Below are 25,354 nucleotides of genomic sequence, written 5' to 3'. Positions count from 1 at the left end.
ATGCGTACATGTATGTGTGTGTGCATGTGCGTGTGTGCATGCATGTGTGTGAATGCATGCATGCATGCGTACATGCGGTGTGTGCATGCGTGTGTGTCTGCGTGTACATGAGAGAGCCTCTGAACATGTCTGCGAGAGTTGTGCGCAGCAACAAATAAGGACAATCTCTTGTGAGACACTCGCTGCTGCACTATTTCCTTATCTTCATCAACACAAACACCTAAACAACCACTAAAACTACAGCTACTAAAGCCACACACACTACCACCACCACCACCACAATCTCTTGCAAGACAATGCTACACTATTTCCTTATCAACACAAACACCAACCAACCACTAAACAACAGCTACTAAAACTACATGCACCACTACCACCACCACCACCACAATCTCTTGCAAGACGATGCTACACTATTTCCTTATCAACAAAAACACCAACCAACCACTAAACAACAGCGACAAAAAACCCACAAGCCCTACCACCACCACCACCACCACCACAATCTCTTGCAAGACACTGCTGCACTTTTTCCTTATCTTTATCAACACAAACACCAACCAACCACTAAACAACAGCTACTAAAACCACACGCACCACCACCACCACAACGACAACGACAAAAAAAACCAATGCCACACCCCCCTCTCCCAAACAGACCTCGTAGTAGAAGTCGTAAGTGGTGTTGTCGGCAGGAAAAGGCGCCTCCAGCTTGCTGAGCTCCTTGGGCGCGGGGAACTCCTCAAACTTGCCCGCCATCAGGTCCCGGTAGAAGGCGTCAAACTTCTTGCGGCTGTCGTTGTCCATGCAGCCGCCCAGGGACCAGGGGATGGCAAACAGAATGGCTGACTGAAACACACACGCACACACACATGTAGGCACACACACCCACCCACACCCACACACACATGCACACCCACACACACAACTCCTTTCCTACTTTAAATGAATTACAAAAAAAACAACAACTTAGAAACATGACTTTGGCTTCATATACTTTTTTTAGGATTAAACTGATATCTAAGGTCATCATTTTGTATTTGTATTTCTCTTTTTATCAGCAGATTTCTCTGTGTGAAATTCGGGTTGCTCTCCCCAGGGAGAGCGCGTCGCTACACTACAGGCCACCCATTTTTTTGGTATTTTTTCCTGCGTGCAGTTTTATTTGTTTTTCCTATCGAAGTGGATTTTTCTACAGAATTTTGCCAGGAACAACCCTTTTCTTGCCGTGGGTTCTTTTACGTGCGCTAAGTGCATGATGCATACAGGACCTTGGTTTATCATCTCATCCGAATGACCAGCGTCCAGACCACCACTCATGGTCCAGTGGAGGAGGAGAAAATATCGGCGGATGAGCCGTGATTCGAACCAGCGCGCTCAGATTCTCTCGCTTCCTAGGCGGATGCGTTACCTCTAGGCCATCACTCCACAAGGGACATTCCATTACAAAATGAAATTCATCTCCAGCAGCACCAATGATCACAGTTATGGCTAGTGGAGTGGTGTTATGATGTTTGATAACATCCCACATCTAAAGTGAAACAATGACATGGAATATCTGGCTGGTGAAAAAACAGATTTCTCTTTTTCCAAAAGTTAAGTTTTGGAAAATTTACAAATATAAACATGCACTGCTATGTTCTAGTTATTCACGCTCATTCCAAAATATAGCAATATGTCTTGCAATTCTGGCCTGACACATTGAACATAACACACACACACACACACACACACACACACACACCACACACACACACACACACACACACACCACACACACACACACACACACACACACACACACACACACACACACACACACACACACACACACACACACATGCACTCTCTCTCTCTCTCTGTCTCTCTCTCTCTCTCTCCCTCTCTCTCCCTCCCTCCCTGTCTTTGTCTCTCACATACTTCAGGCATGTAAACACACAATGTCAAACAAAATAAACAAAAACAAGAAGACAAAAAACAAAACACAAAAACAAAACAAACAAAGAAACCCCAGCTCAAAAACACAGACCAAAAAAAAAAAAAAAAAGAAAGATAGCTGAACAGTTTCAGTTTCAGTAGCTCAAGGAGGCGTCACTGCATTCGGACAAATCCATATACGCTACACCACATCTGCCAAGCAGATGCCTGACCAGCAGCATAACCCAACGCGCTTAGTCAGGCCTTGAGAAAAAACAAAAAAACAACAAAAACCAGAAACACACACACACAAAAAAACGAGAACAGAGGGACGCAACTAAACACAACAAGACGAAACGAAACGAAACGAAACGAAACAAAAATAGAAAGAAAAAAAAACAACAAAAAACCCCCAAGAAAGCCTCCTACAATGAGCCACGTGCGGAGGTGCTTGTTGTCTGCCGCGTCGTCTTTGTTGATGGCCTCGTGCATCAGCATGTCGGTGAGGTGCATCAGCGAGCTGACCAGGTTGGCCTGGCCCGCCGGAGAGTACTCCTGTGCAACGACACAAGACAGTGTTTGACACACTGGCTGTTGCTGTGTGTGGGTGTGTGTGTGTGTGTGTGTGTACGTGTGTGTGTGTGTGTGTGTGTGTGTGTGTGTGTGTGCGCCATGGCAGCTGCGATATGTGGAGGTGTGGGGAGGTGCAGGGTAATGTGGGAGATGGTGTGTGTGTGGGGGGGGGTGGGGGTGTGTGCCGTGAACGTGCATAACGTATGAATGTGTGGGGTGGGCGGAGAGGGGTGCAGGGTAATGTGGTAGATGGTGCCTGTGTGAGTGACTTGATGAGTGAGTGAGTGAGCTGTGTGTGCTGTGTGTGTGTGTGTGTGTGTGTGTGTGTGTGTGTGTGTGTGTGATGCCTGTTTGTGTGTGCTGTGTGTGTGTGTGTGTGTGCGTATGTGTGTGTGTGTGTGTGTGCCGTGGAAGCTGCGATACATAGGAATGTGCAGGGCTGGACCAGGGGTGTGCAAGGTAATGTGGTAGATGGTGTGTGTGTGTGTGTGTGTGTGTGTGTGTGTGCCATGGAAGCTGCAATACCTAGGAATGTGTGGGGTGGGGGAGGGGGGTGCAGGGTAATGTGGTAGTTGGTACGTGCATGTGTGTGTCCGTGCCATGGAAACTGCGATGCGTAGGAAAGTGCGTGTGGGGGGGGGGGGAGGGGGAGGGGTGCAAAGTAATGTGGGAGAAGGTGTGTGTGTGTGTGTGTGTGTGTGTGTGTGTGTCTTTATGTGTCAGGGCTCGTGTGCTTTTTTCATGTGTAGTGTTGGGCTTGTGCATTTTGTTTGTGCTTTTTTGTCTGTGAAACTGCATGTTTGTTGCATGTCTGTTGTGCATGTGTGTTTGTGTGTGTGTGTGTGTGTGTGTGTGTGTGTGTGTATGCCTGTGTGTGTGTGTGTGTGTGATGGCCTGGCATCAGTTTGACATGGTACAACAACAATATATGACACCAAAACAATTTTCTTGCATTTCTTCCCCCCCCCCCCTCCCATCCCCCGAGACCCAAGTTCAATTCACTTACCCTGCAGTTCTTGCGGACAAAGTCCAGGCAGGGGTCGACGAGCCACTCGAACATCTGGTGCGTCACCTCCTTGCACTCCTCCCCGTACACCTCGGGGAAGACGTGCAGCCATGATTTGACCAGCGGCCGCCAGCCCAGCGTGATGGGCTCCAGGTACACCATGCCGCACCGACTCACTGTCGCCGGCTGCAACAGCGCACGCAGGGAGGAGACATCAAGCCCAGACCTTCACAGACTTCTTCTTCTTCTTCTTCTGCGTTCACTCGTATGCACACGAGTGGGCTTCTACGTGTATGACCGTTTTTACCCCGCCATGTAGGCAGCCATACTCCGTTTTCAGGGGTGTGCATGCTGGGTATGTTCTTGTTTCCATAACCCACCGAACGCTGACATGGATTACAGGATCTTTAACGTGCGTATTTGATCTTCTGCTTGCATATACACACGAAGGGGGTTCAGGCACTAGCAGGTCTGCACATATGTTGACCTGGGAGATCGTAAAAATCTCCACCCTTTACCCACCAGGCGCCGTCACCATGATTCGAACCCAGGACCCTCAGATTGACAGTCCAGTGCTTTAACCACTCGGCTATTGCACCTGGCGACCTTCACAGACAATGTATGGCAGATCAGCAACTTAACCATTCTGCCACCTTTGTCTTGGGAGGAGACTCACTTAGCAAATGGTGTCCCGCACATGTTAACAGCCCAGCGTGACGGGCTCAGGGTACACCATGCCGCACCGACTCACTGTCGCCGGCTGCAACAGCGCACACAGGGAGGGGACATCAAGCCCAGACCTTCACAGACAATGTATGGCAGATCAGCAGCTTAACCATTCTGCCACCTTTGTCTTGGGAGGAGACTCACTTAGCAAATGGTGTCCCGCACATGTTAACTCACACAGTACGGCCAGTCCTCTCTTCTTTTCTACACAGACCCCTCGGATGTCCAGTGGGTGTCTGAATGACCCAATCTTTAGCTTCCGTCGTCAGAATTGTGGTATTCTTTGTCAACATTCACGTCTTCAGTATAAGAGCTTTCCGCTTGCAATATTTTGATGATGGAAATTGGGGTGAAACGCTGTTAACGTCGTCTCTTTCGCTGTTCGTATGGAAAGAGTTAACAGCCGAGCGTGATGGGCTCCAGGTACACCATGCCGCACCGACTCACTGTCGCCGGCTGCAACAGCGCACGCAGGGAGGAGACATCAAGCCCAGACCTTCACAAACAATGTACGGCAGATCAGCAACTTAACCATTCTGCCACCTTTGTCTTGGGAGGAGACTCACTTAGCAAATGGTGTCCCGCACATGTTAACAGCCCAGCGTGACGGGCTCAGGGTACACCATGCCGCACCGACTCACTGTCGCCGGCTGCAACAGCGCACACAGGGAGGAGACAGGTTGGTGCGGCCGTCATGATTCAGGCACTGACGTAGACGTCACGCCAGTGTTGAAAATGTTTTCTTTTTCTTGTGTCTATGTAAATAAAGGCCCAGCCAAGTAATGTTGCTTTTATTACAAGTATAAAAAAATGTCATCTTTTATTTGTGCCTATGTGGTTTCCTGAACTAACTGCTTGCCAAGCAATGTTGCTATCATGCAAGTATAAAAAATGTAATCTTTTCTTGTGCCTATGTGGTTTCTTGAACTAACTGCTTGACAAGCAATGTTGCTATCATGCGAGTATAAAAAATGTAATCTTTTCTTGTGCCTATGTGGTTTCCTGAACTAACTGCTCGCCAAGCAATGTTGCTACCATGCGAGTATAAGAAATGTAATCTTTTCTCATGCCTATGCGGTTCCATGAACTACCTACCTGCCAAGTACTGTAGCTATTATGTAAGTGTAGTAACTTCCTCTGAACTAAGAGTTATCCAGCTAGGGTTCTTTTTGTTTGCTGAACATCAGATCAGTAAAAGACTAAAACTCAGATGCTGTTCTTCAAGTCTGTGGCTTTCGTCTGGAGTTGTTCACAAATAATTATCGCAAACACTACACTGGTGACCCCGATGAGTATAAACCCTGCGAGGATAAAAGCCTTCTTTCACTGGCCTCTGTCTTCCAGCCACAAGTTGGTACTGGGCATTCCCTTCACGCTAGCAACACCTCTTCTAGATTCTGTGACAGCTTCCTTCCTCCTGGTAGACTCAAATATCATCTTCAGAAATACAGAGAATATTACATTTTGGTGTGAACGACAACACAAAACATGCACAGTGGTGCACCTCCTTGCACTCCTCCCCGTACACCTCGGGGAAGACGTGCAGCCACGACTTGACCAGCGGTGCAGTGTTTTATTTTGTTGTCGTTGTTCTTGTTAATTCTCTGTCCCACCAGTCCATGATACCTTGTTAAGTGACTGTAATATGTATCACAGTAAAAGCAATGAAAAAAAAAAAAAAAGCGAAACACACACACACACACACACACAACCACACAAACACTCTTCCTACAAAACTAAACATCAAAAATAACAGTAGATGCCCGACACTTCAGAACCGACACAACGAGAGAAACAGCAACAGCGGTCTCTAGAGAGAAGGTACTTTACCGAGGCCTGGGAGAGGTCCATGGTCTCAAAGATGAGGCTCATGACTGACGACATCTGGATGATCTCCCCGCTCATCAGGCACAGCTTCTTGTTGTCGTCCAGCACGGTGTTCATGTTCTCGATCCACAGGGCGTCGATGGGCCCGTCAAAGATGACCCACTTGCGGTCTGGGGTGTCTGTGGAGGCGAACTCTCGGAACGTGTTGGCCACCACGCCATCTGTCCACTGCAAAGGGGGAGATAAGGAGGCTCACAGGGATGAACAAGGCTTTTTTTTTTAAGGGGGGGGGATGTTTAATGGTAGGGAGAGGAGAAAATGGTGAATGGCAAAGAGAGAGAGAGAGAGAAAAAAAAAGATTTGCAGAAAAATATATGTAGGGCTCTGGGGATACCAAGGCTTTAGTGGCAGGGAGGAACTGTAGAGAGAAAACTTCATGAAAAAGCTATAGGAAAATAGCTGAGATGTGAGGTAAGAGACAGTGAGTGGGTACTGGCAGAGAAGGCAAAAAAAAAAACAGAAATAAAAAAAAAAGTTACAGAAAAACAAACTTAAGTTTATCACCACTACACTTTATAGAGAGCCAGAAATATGATAATTTACACACACACACACACACACACACACACACACCCACGGTAACACTCAAATGTAAAAATCAATACTATAAAAAAAAAATGTCTACAATCACCAGTGTGTGTGACAGAACATGAAACAAAATTACTCCTTCACACACACACACACACGACTTTCTCTCACATAAACCTCCCATCCCCCCCACACCACACACACACACACATCACATCACTACCACTCACACCCATCCACCCCCACTCTCCCTCCCTCATTCCCCTTCAACCCCCAACCCTTCCCTCCCGTCCTCTGACCGTCTTTCCCCTACAACTCCCCCCCTCAACGTCCCGTCCCCCCGCACCCCCCACACACAACCCCCCGACAAAAGCGCACCTCATGGGAGACAGGGTCGAACTGGCCGAAGAGCTGGCCCATGGTGATGGACTTGGGGTTGATGATGCGGGTCAGCACCTTCTCGTACTCCTCCTCCCCCTCCTCGTTCAGCAGACTCATGCCCCCTTGCAGGGTCTCCAGCACTTGGGACTTGCTGCCGAAGGGCTCCCCCACCAGCATGAAGCCGTGACGCACGATCATCATCTCGTAGGTCTGGACAACGCAACACACCACACGTACACACGGATGTCTTTGATGCTAGGTACACGCACATGCAGCTTTTTCCTTGATTGCCAGGTTTATGAGACAGGTCAAAGGAAGAGCCACGTGGGCTTTGAGGCATGCGGTGATGACAAGTTTGTTTCATTCCTCAGTAGTGCGTTTCTAAAAATCAAACTGGGCTTACGGTCTGAGGCCGATCACACATAGAAATTCTACAATCAAACCAACCTCCTCGTTCCCCTCACTTACCCCCTTGACCTCTCTCCCCAGCTTAAAGTTTTGTAATACCAGGACTAACTAAACATAATGAACATGAAAGCAGGAGCCGCATCAACCCACATTATTTGATGCTCCCAGCAGCAGTCACAACCATGTGCGAACGTGTGGAGTGTTGACCAACTGGTAACGCATCCGCCAAGGAAGCAAAAGAATCTGAGCGCACTGGTTCCATTCCCATGCTCGCCAGTATCTCTCTCTCACCAGTCATTCAGATGAGATAACAAACCAAGGTCCCATGTGCAGGCTAGCATTTTAGCTCATGTAAAAGAACCCACGGCAACAAAAGAGTTGTTCCCGGTACAAATTCTGTAGAAAAATCCACTTTCACAGGAGAAAAAATAAACTTCCAAGCAAACAAGACAAACAAACAAAATAAGCAAAAACAAACAAACAAACAAACAAAAAACCAAAAGAAACAAAAAAATAAAAGTAGCGCTCTCATTGTAGCGATATGTTCTCCCTGGGGGAGTGAAGCCTGATTTTCACACACAGAATTCTGTTGTGACTTAAGAGCAGTATGACATGATACAATACAATACAAAACAATACAATACCACACAAGTGGAAGGTAACCCATCAACAGCCGGCAAGTGACTGAGCAAAGACTCAGGACTCAGCAACGCAACCCACACAACCCACCTGGATAATCTTCTCCCTGAAGAAGTCAACAAACTGGAGGTTCTTCTTGTCGGAGATGCGCTGCATGGCGTTGAGGAAGACCTTGTAGTCGGCCTCCGGCAGCTTGAGGCCAGGGAACAGGTCAGAAATGATGCCGTTGAACAGTGGGATGTCGTGGGACAGGAACTTGGGCAGGTTGACGTCGATGATGGAGCGCAGAAGCTGAAACACAAGCGTCACGTTTCTTGGACTGTTGAGCCAAAACGATAAAAGGGGAGGCGGGGAGGCGAGGGGAAAGCAGTATGATGAACCCCTAAACGCTGTTGTTGTTGCCCTTTTGTCACTGTCAAAGAGCGTGTCTTCACAAGCTGTAAAGAAAATAGCTTCAAGCAAACAAGATTAATAATTAATCAACACTTGTAGCATAGCTGACTGGCTGTGCCATACATTGTTTTTCCACTCTGCAGCAACTGTTGTATGTTTGAATTAAACTCGATGAAATGGATACACACACACACACACACATACACTCTCTCTCTCTTCCTCTCTCTCACACATACACACTAAACCACGGTCAAGAAAAGCTACAGAAAGAAAAAAAAAAAAAGAAAAAAAAAGCCTCTCACCAGAATATCCTCCGCCTCATCAGGGAACTTCAGCTTGAGGTTTCCAGCCGCGGACAGCACGGCCTTCACGGCGCGCATCCCGTAGTCGTAGTGGAACTGGGAGGACAGCTGCTCAGAGCACAGGCGGTAGGTGGTCACGATCTTCACGGCCAAGTTCCTGGCGTCCAGGAAGCCGAAAGAGTAGAGGGAGATCTCGGCAATCATGGCATAGTCCGGCACCATCATGGCCACTGTGCGGAACAGCACCTGAAACACCGTCATCAGTGTTATCGTTTCCTGGATGATGTCTACTGGACAACAATGGAGAAAAAAAAAAAAACGAAAAAAAAACGTAGGTATTATCTTTACTGCTATTGAAGTCAAGGCAAGGCAAGAAGAAAAGCTTATTTCATGTGCTCCCTGGGGGGCACTGAAACATTATACATCTTTTACACACACAAATCTTTTCCTTAAAGAAGCGTGATGATGAAGTCCTGGAAATGTACAAGTATTATCATGATCATTGCCACTTTCACTTCTGTAATTTCCAGTGACTCAATTAGGGAACGTCCTGGCTAAACAATGGTGTCTACCAATCCCCCCCCCAAAAAAAAACTGGACTATACTCTGCAACTTTTCCCCTTCAACTTTGACACCTGCTGCTAAAACAACTGCAGCTTGTATGAGTACTCACAACATAAAGAGAGAACGAAAAAATGGAACAAAGACATTCTGATCCTGTGTGCTGCAATGAAGCATTTTTAAAACAGAAAGGCTTATAATAACCAAATCAAGCTAGCGTTGACACTTCTTCGTTCTTGGGCTGCAACTCCCAGGTTCACTCATATACACAAGCATGAACATTCTTTACCCCAGCCATGCAGGCAGTCATACTCCGCAACCCACCGAACGCTGACATGGATTATGGGATCTTTAACATGTGTACTTCATATTCTGCATGCGTACACACACACAAAGGGGGTTCAGGCGCAGGTCAGCAGGTCTGCTGCACATCTGTTGACCTGGGAGATCAGAAAAATCTCCAACCCTGTAAGCCACCAGGTGCCGTAAACAGGCAATTCAAACACATGTCTGACCCACAGATCTTTTTTGACTCACTTGTGTAAACAAAGTGAGTCTATGTTTTAACCCGGTGTTCGGTTGTCTGTGTGTGTGTGTGTGTGTGTGTCTGTGTGTCCGTGGTAAACTTTAACATTGACATTTTCTCTGCAAATACTTTGTCAGTTGACACCAAATTAGGCATAAAAATAGGAAAAATTCAGTCCTTTCTAGTCATCTTGTTTAAAACAATATTGCACCTCTGGGATGGGCACAAGAAAATAAAGAATGAAGCCTAATTATATGCAAACTGCATTTACTGTTATATTTATATTTTTTGTATTCTCTAAACTTGGCACTTTGATCTGATATTCTGACCCAACAGCTAGAGCAGTCATTATTATCATTTTTTGTTCAAACAGGAACTTCTTTTGCTAAGCATGGAAGTTTTATTTATTTTGCAAACGTTTCGGTGCAGATAGTAAAAAAGGGAAATTACTCTGTAATGCTAGGGGACTTAATTTGCTTTAAACTGATCTTTCTCATCTTAAACATTACATTTTGAAATTATACGCAATACATAAAAAGCTTGGATTTTTTTTTTTTTAAGTGTATCACAAGTGAGTCTTGAAGGCCTTGCCTCTCTTGTTTTTTTTTTTTAAGTCCAACACTTTAAACCATTTTTAACCGTTCCCCCCGGGAGTTGACACTGACCTTGAGGTTGTCGGGCAGCTCAGAGCGCCCGGCGTAACCAGGGTTCATGGTGATGCACACGTAGCAGTTAGGGTTCAGGTCCAGCTCCGTGCCTTCAAACACAAACCTGTCCACGTGGCTCTGCACCGCACGGATGATGCACAAAATCTGCAGACAAAAAAAACCAACAACAACACAGGATAAAAAAAATCAAAATAAAAAGAGATAAACAGTCTAACTTTTGTAAATCATGATGATGAAAAATTTTAAAAATCAATAATATGTAAATCACAGGGATGAAAAATAAAGAAATCAATAAGATATAAATCAAAATTTACAAAGATAAAACAGTTGCAAATCAAAAAGATGAAAAACACAGACATAAATGTAAAAAAAAAAAAAAAAAGGAACATCTCTTGCAAGCAACATTATTGAACGGACAGAAAGATATATCGCTACTCCAGTCCTATGGGCAGGTGCATCTATCTGCCAGATAAATGTCAATGCAAAAATCAATGAAATATTGTATAGACTACATGCCACTTGTGCTCATCAACCAGATAAATGTCAATGCAAAAAAACATGAAATATTGTACAGACAACATGCCACTTGTACTCATCAAGTAGTTTTGTTGTACAAGATAAATGTCATTGCAAAAAATCAATGAAATCAGGTACGGTCTATGTAGCAGTTGAGCTGATCAAGTAGTCTGTTGTGCAAGATAAATGTCATTGCAAAAAAAATCAATGAAATCAGGTACGGTCTATGAGTCAGTTGTGTTGATCAAGTAGTGTTGTTGCGCAAGATAAATGTCAATGCAAAATTCATTTAAATATGGAATGGTCTACATGAAGAGTTGTGCTGATCAAGTAGTTATGTTGTGAAGCAAACAACAACAACAAAAAATACAGGATACACAGGTAAGCAGAACCAACCTGTTGGGCCACCACTGACAACACCTCCAGGTCAATTCTGTTGAACTCATCGAAGCACGCCCACGCCCCGGCTGATGCCAGGCCTTTGAAGAACTGCATTGAACACACAGAAGACAAATTAGCTCTTCCTATGGAAGTTAATCTTCTTTCTCACAACCCAACGCGCCAACACACCACAATTATGACAACAAAACTACCAACAACAACAACATAAAAAAGGGTCTATAAAGATCACAAAATGGACAGACTCTCCAAACTGCGATCTGAGCCAAAGACACACGCATACCAAAAAATGTAATCAATATCAATGTACAGACACACAAACACATAAATATGTGCAGATTCAAACACACACACACACACATACAAACACACACACATGCCCCCCCCCCAACCCCCCCCTCACCCCCCCCCCACACACACACACACACACTCACACACAGACACATACATACACACTCACACACACACACAGATTATAAAATTGAACCATATTTTTAAAATACAGCAAATATACAACACAAAAAGCATGGACTATGTTACAAATCAGCGCCCATGACTTACAGATTGAACAAGGAAGGTATAAAAATACACCAAAAGAGCAAAAGCTGTGTGACATCTGTTAGAGTCTAGAAGATGAGATCCATCTTTTAGACAATTGTGTAAAGTACAATATATACAGAAACAGATTCTTAACCGATATATGTCGTCCAAATGCTAAGCCTAGCGAACTCATCTAACTAAAAGTATTACAGCCAAGGCTGGCGAAATCTATTCATAAATGTTTCTTTTCATAATATGCTCATGTTTATGTTTTATTGTGTCTTATAAACCTAAAGGTTTTATGACAATAAAATATCCCATTCTGTTCTGTTCTGTTCACACACACTCTCTCAACACCAACAGCTAAAAAAAACCCAACAAACCATCACCACCACCAGCCACTCACCTTGCCCATGGCGATGTAGTCCAGGCCGTCAGAGCAGTTGAACACCACGCACTGCACGGCGATGGCCTTGGCCAGGTCCTTGGTGGTCTCTGTCTTGCCTGTGCCCGCGGGGCCCTCGGGCGCCCCGTTGAGGTTGAGGTGGAAGGCCCCCACCAGGGTGCGGTAGCAGCGATCGGTCAGCGGGGTGATGACCAGGCGGCCCGAGTTGCCCAGGTACTCGTTGCAGTAGTTGACGGTGGCGTTGGTGATGCGCACCAGCATCTTGGCCTCCTCCCAGTAGTAGCGCATCTGGGCCAGCCAGTTGAAGTCGTTCTGGGTCGCCACGCCTGGTCGGTGGGTCGGTGCGGGGGGGGGGGGGGGGGGGGGGGGAAGGGTTGAAAGAAGACAAAAGAAAAGAGGGTTAAAAGGGTTTTAAAAAAAAAAAAAAGTCCAATCGCCTTCTAAGGGTATAACAAATCCCTGATACCACCCATTATTATGTAATCCCCCTCTCCACCACTCCCCTCACCCCCCCTTCCACTTTTACTTCCCCCCACAGTGGCCCAATGAAGATCTGTGGGAGCGAGCGGGACAGGAACCAGTGGCCAAGCAGATACTGCAGAGGAAGTGGGGCTGGATCGGACACACCCTCAGGAAGCCAGTGTCCAGCATCACACGCCAAGCCCTGACCTGGAACCCGCAGGGAAAGAGGAAGAGAGGCCGGCCTCGCAACAGCTGGAGGCGAGATACCGAGGCAGAGCTGAAGCAGCAAGGGACAAACTGGACTGGAATGGCCAGAACAGCCCAGAACAGAGTGCGATGGCGAGGGGTCGTCGATGGCCTATGCTCCACCAGGAGTGATGGGCAAAATGAATGAATGACAGTGGCCCAACATATATCACAGACTGACATAAACTTACAGAACTTGGGCCAACAGCACAGTGACAGCTGAATGATCAATGGTTTCTCCACTGAAATGGGAATTCATTTCCAGCTTGGTCTTTAGTGAAGGACTATGACTCTCAGACCAGGTGGCAAGACTGCTGGCTCTTACTGCTGTACACTGGGGGCTATTTGGCCTTTGAGAAACACCCCCAACACCAACTGTCCTAAAGCCCTCTTGGGCAAGAGAGTGGGTATGTGAACTTGAGCGAAACACACTATCCACCATGATCAAATTCTATCCCACATAGTCCAGGACAGCAGTGTAACAGCAGTGTCACACACAGACACACACACACACACAAATATATACTTCTCCTTCTTCTCCTTCGTTCGTGGGCTGCAACTCCCACATTCACTCATTACGTACACGAGTGGGCTTTTATGTGTATTTGGGGTGTGTGCATGCTGAGTATGTTCTAGTTTCCATAACCCAACGTGCATATTTGATCTTCTGCTTGCACATACACACAAAGGGGGTTCAGGCACTAGCAGGTCTGCACACATATGTTGACCTGGGAGATCGGAACAATTTCCACCCTTTATCCACCAAGCAGGATTCAAAGCTGAGACCCTCAGATTGAAGGTCCAACGCTTTAACCAATCGGCTATTGCACCCGTCACATATATATATATATATATATATATATATATATATATATATATATATATATACACACACACAAACTCACCTTTGTCAGCCATCTCGAGGACGACGTCGCGGGCGTGCACGTCAATGACCACCAGGGCGCCCAGGGTGATGCGCTGCTGCTTGGTCAGCTTGCCCCGCACCAGGGCCACAATGTCCTTCAGCTGCTCCTGCAGGCGCTCGTAGAAGTCCCGCAGGCCCTGGGGCCCGCCCTTGATGGCCTCGTGCACGTCCCGCGTCCAGAACACCTGGGAGGCACACAGCACCACCTGGCCCGGCCACTCCCGCACCCACTCTGTCCGCGGGGAGATGGTGTACGCCTGGGGGAGAAGAAATGTGTTGTTTTTAGTGATGGATTTTGTTCCATGTGAAGGCTGTTATAACTCACCTGCCTAAATGAAGGAGTGTGTGTGTGGGTGTATGTGTGTGTGTGTGTGTGTGATATAATGGACCTGCCCTGGCCACTCCCGCACCCACTCTGTCCGCGGGGAGATGGTGTACGCCTGGGGGAGAGAAATGTGTTGTTGTTAGTGATGGTTTTTGTTCATGTGAAGGCCGTTATAACTCACCTGCCTAAATGAAGGAGTGTGTGTGTGTATGTGTGTGTGTGTGTGTGTGTGACATAATGGACCTGCCCTGGCCAATCCTGCACCCACTCTGTCCGCGGGCAGATGGTGTACGCCTGGTCAGGGAGAGAAACAGGATGGTGTTGGAGATGGTTTTGTTCATGTGAAGGCTGTTATAAGTCTGCCTGAAGGAAGTGGTGTGTGTGTGTGTGTGTGTGTGTGTGTGTGTGTGGGCGCGCGTGCGCGTGCGCAGGCATGCATCCATGTTACGTATGTGTGAAAGAAAAATATGCATGCATGCTATAAAACATCCACAACCCACCTCCACAGCAGCCTCCACCACGTCCCTGACGGACATGAGCATCACGTCCTGCACCTGCAGCAACCACTTCTCCACCGCGCCACGTGCCTCTGACGTGGAGATGGGCACGCTCATCTTCACCTGTCACACACAGACACACACACACACATTTACCATGACGCTGCAATGTACTCTTCATTCTCATGGATGTTCTGCATTCAAAATGACTGAAAAGCTGGTGACATCACACACACACACACACACACACACACACACACACACACAAAGATCTTTTGATATTTCAGTTTGAAAGGAAAAGCATAGTAAAGTAAGTCTAAACGTTTTTGTAGCTTTGCCACCGGGCTGAGACTGCTTGAGAGATACAATAAAGATGCTGTTCAGAGATACAAGTACTTCATCAGCCATTCAAAGTTGTTGTTGTGCATCTACACCATACAGTGTAACTATGAAAACAAAACAAAACACAGATCTTCAAGTCGTACCGAAGTAAAATGGAAACAAATACTGATGTATAACACTAGTGTTTCACTTGAGCTTTTCTGCATAAAAAAAAAATGCACATACAAAAAAAAAAAAAAAAAAAAAAATGAAGGAGTGAATATGAAGTTGACAACATGTGCACAAAAGAATATATGTCACATTGGTGCTTTTTGGACATAACAAAATGAAAACTGATGAATGTTTCTCATATATTTTATTGATAGCTAAATTCTATGTATACAAATGTAGAATCAACAAAGTAAAACCAACACTACAAATGTTCAAAAAAGACATCAAACAGACATATGAAATAGACAAGTATGCCTTTAACATAACTATGGAATATATCAAGTTTGTGGAAAAATGGGCACTTTATAGCTGTTACAAGATAAAGCTATACAATGCTACCTTGGAATTTTGCCATTGAACATATATTGTTTTGCTGTTGTGGACTTGTCAGTACTTAGAACTTAATTATATGCTTACCCTTTACTTTATAATGCACAAAACATATAAATTCTGTATCTGTAAACCTTTGTCTGAATAAAAAATGTGGGGAAAAAAAGAGAGAAAAAAAAAAAGAATGTATGTCACGTCAAAAAGTAAAACAGCACAACGCAAATATAACAGACAACAAATAACACGGACGACTGTGATGGAACGCAGTGCAGTAATACAACACAACACAACACAACACTGACCTCTCCCAACACAGCACGCTCACCACCACAACGCAGTCACCACCACAACCACCACCACCACCACCATCACCCACGGCCACCCACCTTCTCCCCTTCGCTACTGAACATGGCCAGAATGTCCAGCTTGGAATCGAACTCCAGCTTGGCGATGCCCTCAAAGCACTTCTTCAAGTGCGGCTGCACTCGCAGCGGGTCTTTGGTCTCCGACAAAATCTCCAGCATCTCATCGTTTGATAGGAAGAAGAATCTGAAACACAAGAGATTTTCTTTTGCCTCAAAATGCGTCGTGCGGTTCATGAACACTGTTCCCTAAGTCGACTTATTATTAAAAGCTGTGAGTTGCTGTCTGTCAGATGAGATGAAACACACACACAGAAGTATGCACACACACACACACACACACACACACACACACACACACACACACACACACACAAGAAAAATTTAAAAAAAGAAGAAATTCCAGGTCGTTTGTAAAAAAATAAATAAATAAAAATAAAAATAAAAATGTTAGCCATTCAAGACTATGCAACAGTCACTTTAAATTCTTTGAGATAACCCACATGAATCAATGATGGTACAGCCATAAAGTGCATACTTCCCTTTTTTTCATGCATTTTCACAGTCATACTCACACACACACACACACACACACACACACACACAACACACACACACATTTATGCAATACACACACACACACAAAAAAAAAACCTAAAAAAAACACATGCACAAAAAAATTCACACACACTCATCATTACCTGCTCATCACAATTCATCAGCAAGAGAGAGAAAAAAAAATCCACCTGACACCCCGTTTACCTTTGGGAAGAAGAGATCTTTCTTTCTCCTGGTAAAGCATCCAACAAATGCGTTCTTCCCTTCTTCTCACAGCAGTCATACATTCACACAGGCACACACACACACACACACAGAAGTGATGGAGTGATGGCCTAGAGGTAACGCGTCCACCTAGAAAGCGAGAGAATCTGAGCGCGCTGGTTCAAATCACGGCTCAACCCCCAATATTTTCTCCCCATCAACTAGACCTTGAGTGGTGGTCTGGCCGCTAATCATTCGGATGAGACGATAAACCGAGGTCCCGTGTACAGCATGCACTTAGCGCACATAAAAGAACCCATGGCAACAAAAGGGTTGTTCCTGGCAAAATTCTGTAGAAAAAATCCACTTCCATAGGAAAAACAAATAAAACTGCACGCAGGAAAAAATACAAAAAACAAAAAATTGGGTGGCGCTGTATTATAGCGACATGCTCTCCCTGGGGAGAGCAGCCCGAATTTCACACAGAGAAATCTGTTGTGATAAAAAGAAATACAAATATATACACACACACACACACACACACACATACACACACACACACACACACACAAACACAAACACACCAGAAGCCAAAATTTTTTTGTTTCATATCTCCAGACACTGTCCTCTGTCAGTCAAAATTACCGGTTTCTTTCGTGAACCTCCACCTCCTATCTCACCAAGATCTGCTCTGCTTTATGGTCGCTGATAACTCACCACCAGTCTGATAACTGACCCGAGTGATATCCACACGGGGCAAGGTCTGTTTGCTTCCTCCAACAACAGTGTCATAGGGATCACACACACACACACATGAATGAAAATAATAAATTAAAAAAAAAAAAAAATAATCAATAAATAAATAAATAAATAAGACAACAATGATGATAAATAAGCAAATAAATGTAAAACATGAAGACACACATTCGCACACACACACACAAACACACACACACACACACAGGGAGAAACAAGAAAAAAAAAGAGAAAAATTCCACACTGCCAAAACCACACACACCCTTCCAGGTGAGGCAATCTACCTTGGGAAGAAGAGACGTTTCTTCTCCAGGTAAGCGTTGAGACCCTTGTTGATCTTGTCCAGCAGACCGTTGCTGTCCACCAGCTTCTCCAGCATGCCTTGCACACCCGTGGCCGCCAGCACCTGACCACAGCAGTTTTTTTTCAGTTTCACTTTCAGTTTCAGTTTCTTGAGGAGGCGTCCCTGCGTTAGGGACTTCTTCTGCGTTCACTCGTATGCACACGAGTGGGCTTTTACGCGTATGACCGTTTTTACCCCGCCATGTAGGCAGTTTACTCCGTTTTCGGGGGTGTGACACTGTATTGGCAGACAAAGCATCTTAACCATTCTGCCACCTTCCTCCATAGCAATGCGCACACACACACACACACACACACACACATATATACACCCACACAACCTTTCAAGTTTCAATAAACCTTAGACTCCCTTTTTGGATCATGGAGGATTTCAGAAAAGAACATAATCAAGAGCCCATCTAGGTTTATCGCAACGTCTGCGCACCAATCGAGGTTAAAGAAGGGTTAACCTTCCTTCATCTGCAAGAAAGTATCCCATGCAATACTGCAAGTTTTGATGAATTTAAAGAGAACCTAAGGGCCTTATGAATCTAAAGAGAACCCGTTCGCTTTTCAGAAAACAGCTAACAAAATGAAACCACACACACACACACACACACACACACACACACACACACACACTCCAACACATACACTCATACACACACATTAAAAAAACACACAACACACACAAACACACTCCAACGCACTCACACATTCCAAGACACACACACACACTCCAACACACACACTCCAACACACACTGCCACACACATACACACACACATCACCAATCGCCCTAACTAAACCACCACCCACACCCCAACCACCCCCAAACACTCCCACCCCCTCCACCCCCACCCTACCCCTCCCCCCCCTCAACCACCACCCCCTCCTCCCCCCCAAACCACCACCACCCCCTCACCTTGGGGTCCCGGACGGTGTGCTTCATGACGTCCTTCCAGTTGCGGTCGACCATCTGGAAGAGGCGGCCCTCCTCGGGCATCTGCTGCATGATGTCCTCCGAGCTGAAGATGGGCTCCAGGTACAGCCACTGGGCCTGCACCTTCAGCCACTCGTCGATGGTGTCCTGGGTCCGGGTCAGCGTCTCCTCCCACACCTTCACGGCAGCCGCACAACCAAACACAACAGTAGTAGTGGCGATGGTGGTGGTGGTGGTGGTGGTAAATGTTGTTCAGTTTAACCAGATGAACATACATGACAGCAGCACGGTGTATTTACAGAGCAATGCGATATCAGGCAAAGTGATGCAAATATAATACAGCTGAATATAATAGGGGTGCAACAACATTTTTTTTTTTTTTTTAATGAAAGACATTTCAGTACAGTACATATCTGACAAGCTATCTGACACTCGACTGTTGGCCGCCGTTCTTTCTCTGTTTCTGGACCTTGCGATTGGAATGAACTTCCTCTTTCGCTTCGTCAAGTCTCCACACTCAGCTCTTTCAAGTCTGGCCTTAAAACCCACCTCTTCCCAAAATAGCCCCCCCTTGCCTGCCCTTCCCTGTCTTTAGTTTCTACAGTTTTAGTGTTATGCACGCGTGTGAATGACTGGTGCGACAGCACTTTGATCTGTCTCTGCACAAGATTCAGCGCTATATAAATACCATTATTATTATTATTTAATCAACTGACGCGGTATCTTCAATTTCTTCCTTTTACAAGGATGACAGAGATGATAGATTTTCCCCTGCCATTTAAGCAGTCATACTCCATGTTCAAGGCAAAGAGCATGCTGGTGTGTTTTTTTATATCCCACTGAAGACATATATATACATATGCTGCCATGGATGACAGAATCTTCAGTATGAACACGGCATTCTACGTACTATGAGGCAATACTTATCTCCTCAACTTCAACCTCCTGCGTCTTATCATACTATGTGCTTGTGTACAGATAAAATCTGTTGAAACACCATTGTGAAATCAGTATCATATTAAGGTCAACCTCCAAATCTGGAAGCATGGCATTCGTGGTGGTGAAAAAAAAAAAAAAAGAATTTTCTATAAAAAAAACCCAGCTCACAAACAACACACATTCACACAAAAACAACACACCAGGGTGGCTTGGAACAGGAACGCCTTCAAAAAGGCAGAAAACAGACATGAGCAGACAAGCAGGCAGATGACACAACATGTGAGAAAGACAGCTCTGAAGATTCATCATATATCTGAGCCTCAACATCAACTGAAGGGGGCAAACACAGCCGTGGCAGCAACAGACATCGACTCATCAAGGCTTGACTTTTCTTGCTTATCATTATGATGTGTACCCGATAATATGCAGCCCCTTATGTGGTGGGGAAAAATCAGAATGAAAAAAAGATGGGGCCTTATGATCTGAAGCACCCTGTCAATACAATATGGTTCTTGATCTTCTAATTGTGGCATTAAGTAGTCTGCAAACATGCCGACCTAAGGAGACCATCCAACACATCAATACAAAGAAGGCTAATGCTCCAAAAACAACAAAATAATAACCAAAACGTGAAATCTTCATAACCAAAGAAAAACACAAACACAAAAAAAAACTACAAAATTCAGAACTAGGAAAACTGAAAACCAAATAAACAGAAACTGTTGAACAGATTACCTTCAGATACAGACCAAGTTGATAACTAAAACAAGATGAGAAGACCGCCCCCCCCCAAAAAAAGTTAAATATCTGAGAACGTTTCTTTTAACTCACACAACACACAGACCATGCAACACACACATATATATGCACTAAAGTGCACACGCATACACATGAGCATGCACATACAAGCCCAAACGCTTGTGTACTCACACGCATGCAAAAACTAATATTTGCCTACTAAAAATGGAAAGACATAGAACCGAAGGCTACCACGCGTCCACAATGACCTCTGTCTCTACATAATTTATTTCCACTGATGACTTCTGTTCTGTCAGATCATAGCAAAGCCTCCTAGTCAGTGTCTTGACCATTTTATTTTCTTACCATCTTGCTGAACTGTCAAAGGTCTTCCAACTTTTTTCTTGGTGCTTATGGGGGAAGGGAGAGGGGGGGAGAGGGGACCTCTTTCTTATAATTTTAAATGGAATAAGTTTAATTTTCTGAGTGGAAGAGAGTAAGCATGACAATGCTGTTTTTTTTGTTGTTTTGTTTTGTTTTTCATCCAGCCCTTGAAACCGGGGAAAAAAAATCACAATATCAAAATACAGCATAGACATTATCAATTATAAAATCATGAATAAGTGAATAACAAACTGACATTTACAACATTGCATAGCTGAAGCAGAAAGAGAAAAGAGAATCAAAGAAAGACAGAGAGAGAGAGAGAGAGAGAGAGAGAGAGAGAGAGAGAGAAGAGAAAGAGAAAGACTAGGGGGGGAGAGAAATAAACACAGAGAAAATCAAAGACAGAGAGAAATAGAAAGGGAGGGACTGGGGTGTTACTGATGCTTCTTTTTTTTTTAAACAGCAAAACATATATACAGGAGAAAAAAAAAAACGTTTGAGACAGAAGATACAAAGAAACACGTGCCTGGCAAGAGGAGGCGACCTCTTTGTTCATGCTGCTTCACAGGCGTCTTTGTTTATGCTGCTTCATGAAATCCAGACTATACAGTGTATTTGTATTTCTCTTACTCATTTTTGTCACAGCAGATTTCTCTGTATGAAATTCAGGCTGCTCTCCCCAGGGAGAGTGTGTCATTACACTGACAGTGCCACCTTTTTTTCTTTTTTTCTGCCAGCAATTTTATTTGTTTTCCTATCGAAGTGAATTTTTCTGCCAAATTTTGCCAGCAACAACCCTTTTGTTGCTGTGGGTTCTTTTACATGCGCTAAATGCATGCTGGGCACGGGACCTCGGTTTATCATCTCATCCGAGTGACTAGCGTCCAGACCACCACTCAAGGTATAGCGGAGGGGGAGAAAATACTGGCGACTGCCGGTGTGATTCGAACCAGTGTGCTCAATTTCTCTCGCTTCCTAGGCGGATGCGTTACCTCTAGGCCATCATTCCACTACGATGTAAGATGTTGGCATCTTTACAGTGAGCCAACCCTGCTCGCCCCGGCCGCCCCAACTCACCTTGATCTCCTTCTCAAAGGGCTTGATGAAGGGAGAGCCGCGCATGGTCTGCGTCTTGACGATCTGGTCGTCCAGGGTGGTCTGGATGTCGTCCACAGAGGCCAGGATGGAGATGCCCGTGTCCCGGTAGGCGATCAGGTTGAAGGCGATGTTCTCCCACTCGTCCATCATCTTCTTCATGGCCTTCTCCAGGGAGAACTCCTGTTCATACAGGCAGCAGTGTGTGTGTGTTTAATTCAACAATGAACCTTTTGTCAACAAACTTGGTTTAGTATTAAGGCCAGACACGGTAGTGAAATTTTGACCAAAATCATGATTTTTTTGTGATTTTCGTTTTTTCGCATAATTTGCTTCTTCAACATCTAATCTTTATAGTCCGTTTCACCTGGGTACTATATTCACTTAAATAAAGCTTCAAACAGCATCAACATGTGTGAAATCTTGTGAGTACAAGCACATCTCTTTCTTTTCCTGTTTTCTCAGTTTTGTGTTTTGTCTTCGTAATACCATTTTTCAAAATGCTAATGCTCAAAAACTTTAAAAGATAGCATGTTCAAACTCGGTACTTTCTTTCTTTATGTATTCATCTTTATTATAGTGCAGTGATTTGTATACTACTAGTAAAAGAGTGAATATACACTCATTTGAAAAACATTATGTCAAGGAATTTATACACATTTCAACAACAACAACAAAAAAATGTATTTATTCAAATTCCAAAATACCACTGCACTATAATAAAGAACAAATACAAATAAATCAAACAAAACAAACAGAAATAACATATCTATAAAGGTACCGAAGTTTTAAGCTTTTAATTTTTTTGTTTGTCGGCCATTTTGGATTCGTTTCCATGGAAACCGTCACGACAAATTGCACAAAATGACCTTTTTAGACATGTTTAGTCCAATATCTTTGCATACCATGTCACAGAAAGCCATAAACTTCAAGTTTATTTCATATGTTTTTGTACTACCGTGTCTGGCCTTAACTCTTTCACCGCAACGTTTCCCTGCGTGAAAAACACTCCCCAGCGCCAAACATCCTTAGACTCAACGCTCTGACGCACAGTTAGGTTCTTGTCCAAACAACACAATGGAACTTGTTTACTTCAAACTTAAGTCAGGGGGTGAAGGTTAATCATTGTTCTTTTTTCACAGGAAACTGGCTGCTGCTATCAAGCTTTGTTACAATGTGAAAAATGGTCCTTATAACATGACCCCTCAACGTCGACTAAAGTCACCTTGGCAGCGAACTGTGTAGTTGACTAAAGTCACCAACGGCAATGAAAGAGTTAAGCATGATTTTATTCATTTTCCTTCACAACAAAATACAAAATTTTTGTTTTAAAAACATCTACATAGTGCAACAAGATAGGACCGTCAAGCATGCTGAAACGTCAGTAACGTACCGGCTAATCTGCATGCTGCTGTAATATGGAATATTATGAGGTAATACATATGTGAAGCCTGTTGGTGATGACTGCGAGCTCTCATACCTATTAACCCATTCAACCCTGGGGAGTTTATAGCCTCGGTAGGCTTCCATGCCATTGTGATGCAGGAAATAAAACCACAGAAAATATACTGTTTTTCCTCAAAATCACGTGTGAACACATCCAGAAATACTGTAGAAGTCTGTTCCCTTTCTTTGCAGGGTTTATGCACATGCAAGAACATGAAAACTGTTTCAATGAGACGAACTTAGACACCAGAGCACTGCTTGGGTGCATGGTTCAAAGGTTGTTGGGTTTTTTTTGGTTTTTTTTAAACTTGTTTAATTTGTTTTCTCATTAGAAAAAAAGAACAACAACAACAAAACGTTTGATTGTCTCTCTGCACAATTCAGCACTTCTTCCTGGTGGTTTTAGTTTGTGGGCGCGTGCTCACATGTGTTTATTTTTGTGTACTGTCCTTGCGTGTATGCTTATGCAATTTTGTTTTTAGTGCAGTTGATATATATATAGGTTCAAAGGGTTAAGCTGTCAAAGCAAACTGGACCACTTAAACAGAGAAAAAAATTATAGATATCTGTCCAAGGACATTACATCAACAACAACAACAAAAACCTACTTCTGTGTTTGATGTACGATGGTTCATCTCCAGTCAAAATAACTAACATTTCATCTTGGCAATAACATCAGCTGATGATAACTTTAAAATGACAAATAAATCAATCAAGTGATTAACAAATAACCCTATTATTTCCACATTCCTGACCTTGGAAGCAGCTCCAGAGATCTGCTCGAACTGCTCCATGTAAGGGTCAAGGCTGAGCTTCAGGACTTTGCGCAGGGTGGTGCCCGTGTCCGGAGTCAGGTCGAAGCCCGCAATGTCCGACATCTTGCTCCAGTGGCGGTCGCGGATGCCAGGGTTGCACATGATGGAGATGACAGGGACTATTTCCTGAGGGGCAGGGAAGGGTAAGAGAGTGTAAGAGTAAATGTCTAAGCCAAAAAATTTCGGAATTGGGAAATGACATTGTTTGTTTGATTTTGTATATCCCTCTCATCCCCCTCTTCCTTATTTTTTGTTTTGTCTTGTTGCAAACACAACCCTTTTTACATCGCTCGTATCATATATAAATATGCTGTGTATAAAACACGTTCATGCACAATGTTTCAATGTCCCCAGGGAGCACATGAAATGAACTTCTTGCTTTGCCTTGCCTTGCCTTGCCTTAAAAAGGTTGAAAAACCAGTTCAATGAACCAAAATTTCAACGCACGGTCCTTGCTCAATGGCACCCGATTAGTATGGAAAGAGTTTGATGAACTGTGATTCATTCAATGCCCAAGCTCTGCTCGCTTGTGGCCCCTGAGTAGTAGTAGTTATAGTAAAAGTATGGCGGTGGATTCAGTTTCAGTTTCAATTTCTTCAAGGAGGCGTCACTGCTACACCACATCTGCTAGGCAGATGCCTGACAGCAGCATAACCCAGCCACACTTGTCAGGCCTTGAGCGCATGCTTATATATTTGTGTACCTATCAGAGTGGGTTTCTTTTTTACATGATTTTGCCACAGGCCAACACTCTCGTTGCCGTGGGTTCTTTTCCAGTGCGCCAAGTGCGTGCTGCACATGGGACCTTAGTTTTATCCTCTCATCCGAAAGACTAGACGCTCAGTTTGATTTTCCAGTCAAACTTGGGAGAAAGAGCAAGAGCGGGATTCGAACCCACACACTGACGGACTCTCTGTATTGACAGCCGAGTGTCTCAACCATTCTGCCACCTTCCTCCGAGGCGGCGGTGTGAATGAACAGCCACACCCCACACCCCCTTGTTCCCCGTCACCTTGAAATCCCTCACGCTGTCCATGACGGTGTTGCAGACATTGA

The 25,354-nt window shown here is 44.6% G+C and overlaps 1 protein-coding gene across 1 annotated transcript in view; it reads right to left on the bottom strand.

Moving 5' to 3' along the window:
* Positions 1-25,354, bottom strand: part of LOC143299351 (dynein axonemal heavy chain 12-like) — a 127,156-nt gene that overhangs the window by 73,817 nt on the left and 27,985 nt on the right. Inside the window, exons 19-35 of the mRNA XM_076612485.1 lie at positions 24,239-24,424; positions 22,020-22,220; positions 18,861-19,055; positions 17,878-17,999; positions 16,100-16,262; positions 14,835-14,954; positions 13,990-14,266; positions 12,377-12,702; positions 11,428-11,520; positions 10,513-10,659; positions 8,761-9,006; positions 8,156-8,356; positions 7,016-7,228; positions 6,053-6,277; positions 3,497-3,682; positions 2,347-2,472; positions 661-849 (exon numbers count right to left, since the gene is read on the bottom strand). Of these exons, the coding sequence (XP_076468600.1) occupies positions 661-849; positions 2,347-2,472; positions 3,497-3,682; positions 6,053-6,277; positions 7,016-7,228; positions 8,156-8,356; positions 8,761-9,006; positions 10,513-10,659; positions 11,428-11,520; positions 12,377-12,702; positions 13,990-14,266; positions 14,835-14,954; positions 16,100-16,262; positions 17,878-17,999; positions 18,861-19,055; positions 22,020-22,220; positions 24,239-24,424 (3,216 nt within the window). The remainder of the gene's footprint in view (positions 1-660; positions 850-2,346; positions 2,473-3,496; positions 3,683-6,052; positions 6,278-7,015; positions 7,229-8,155; positions 8,357-8,760; positions 9,007-10,512; positions 10,660-11,427; positions 11,521-12,376; positions 12,703-13,989; positions 14,267-14,834; positions 14,955-16,099; positions 16,263-17,877; positions 18,000-18,860; positions 19,056-22,019; positions 22,221-24,238; positions 24,425-25,354) is intronic.

Source organism: Babylonia areolata, chromosome 25, assembly GCF_041734735.1.
Source record: "Babylonia areolata isolate BAREFJ2019XMU chromosome 25, ASM4173473v1, whole genome shotgun sequence".
Classification (NCBI taxonomy): Eukaryota; Metazoa; Mollusca; class Gastropoda; order Neogastropoda; family Buccinidae; genus Babylonia; species Babylonia areolata.
Note: the sequence above shows the minus strand (reverse complement) of the source record. Positions and strands in the feature narration are given on the sequence as shown.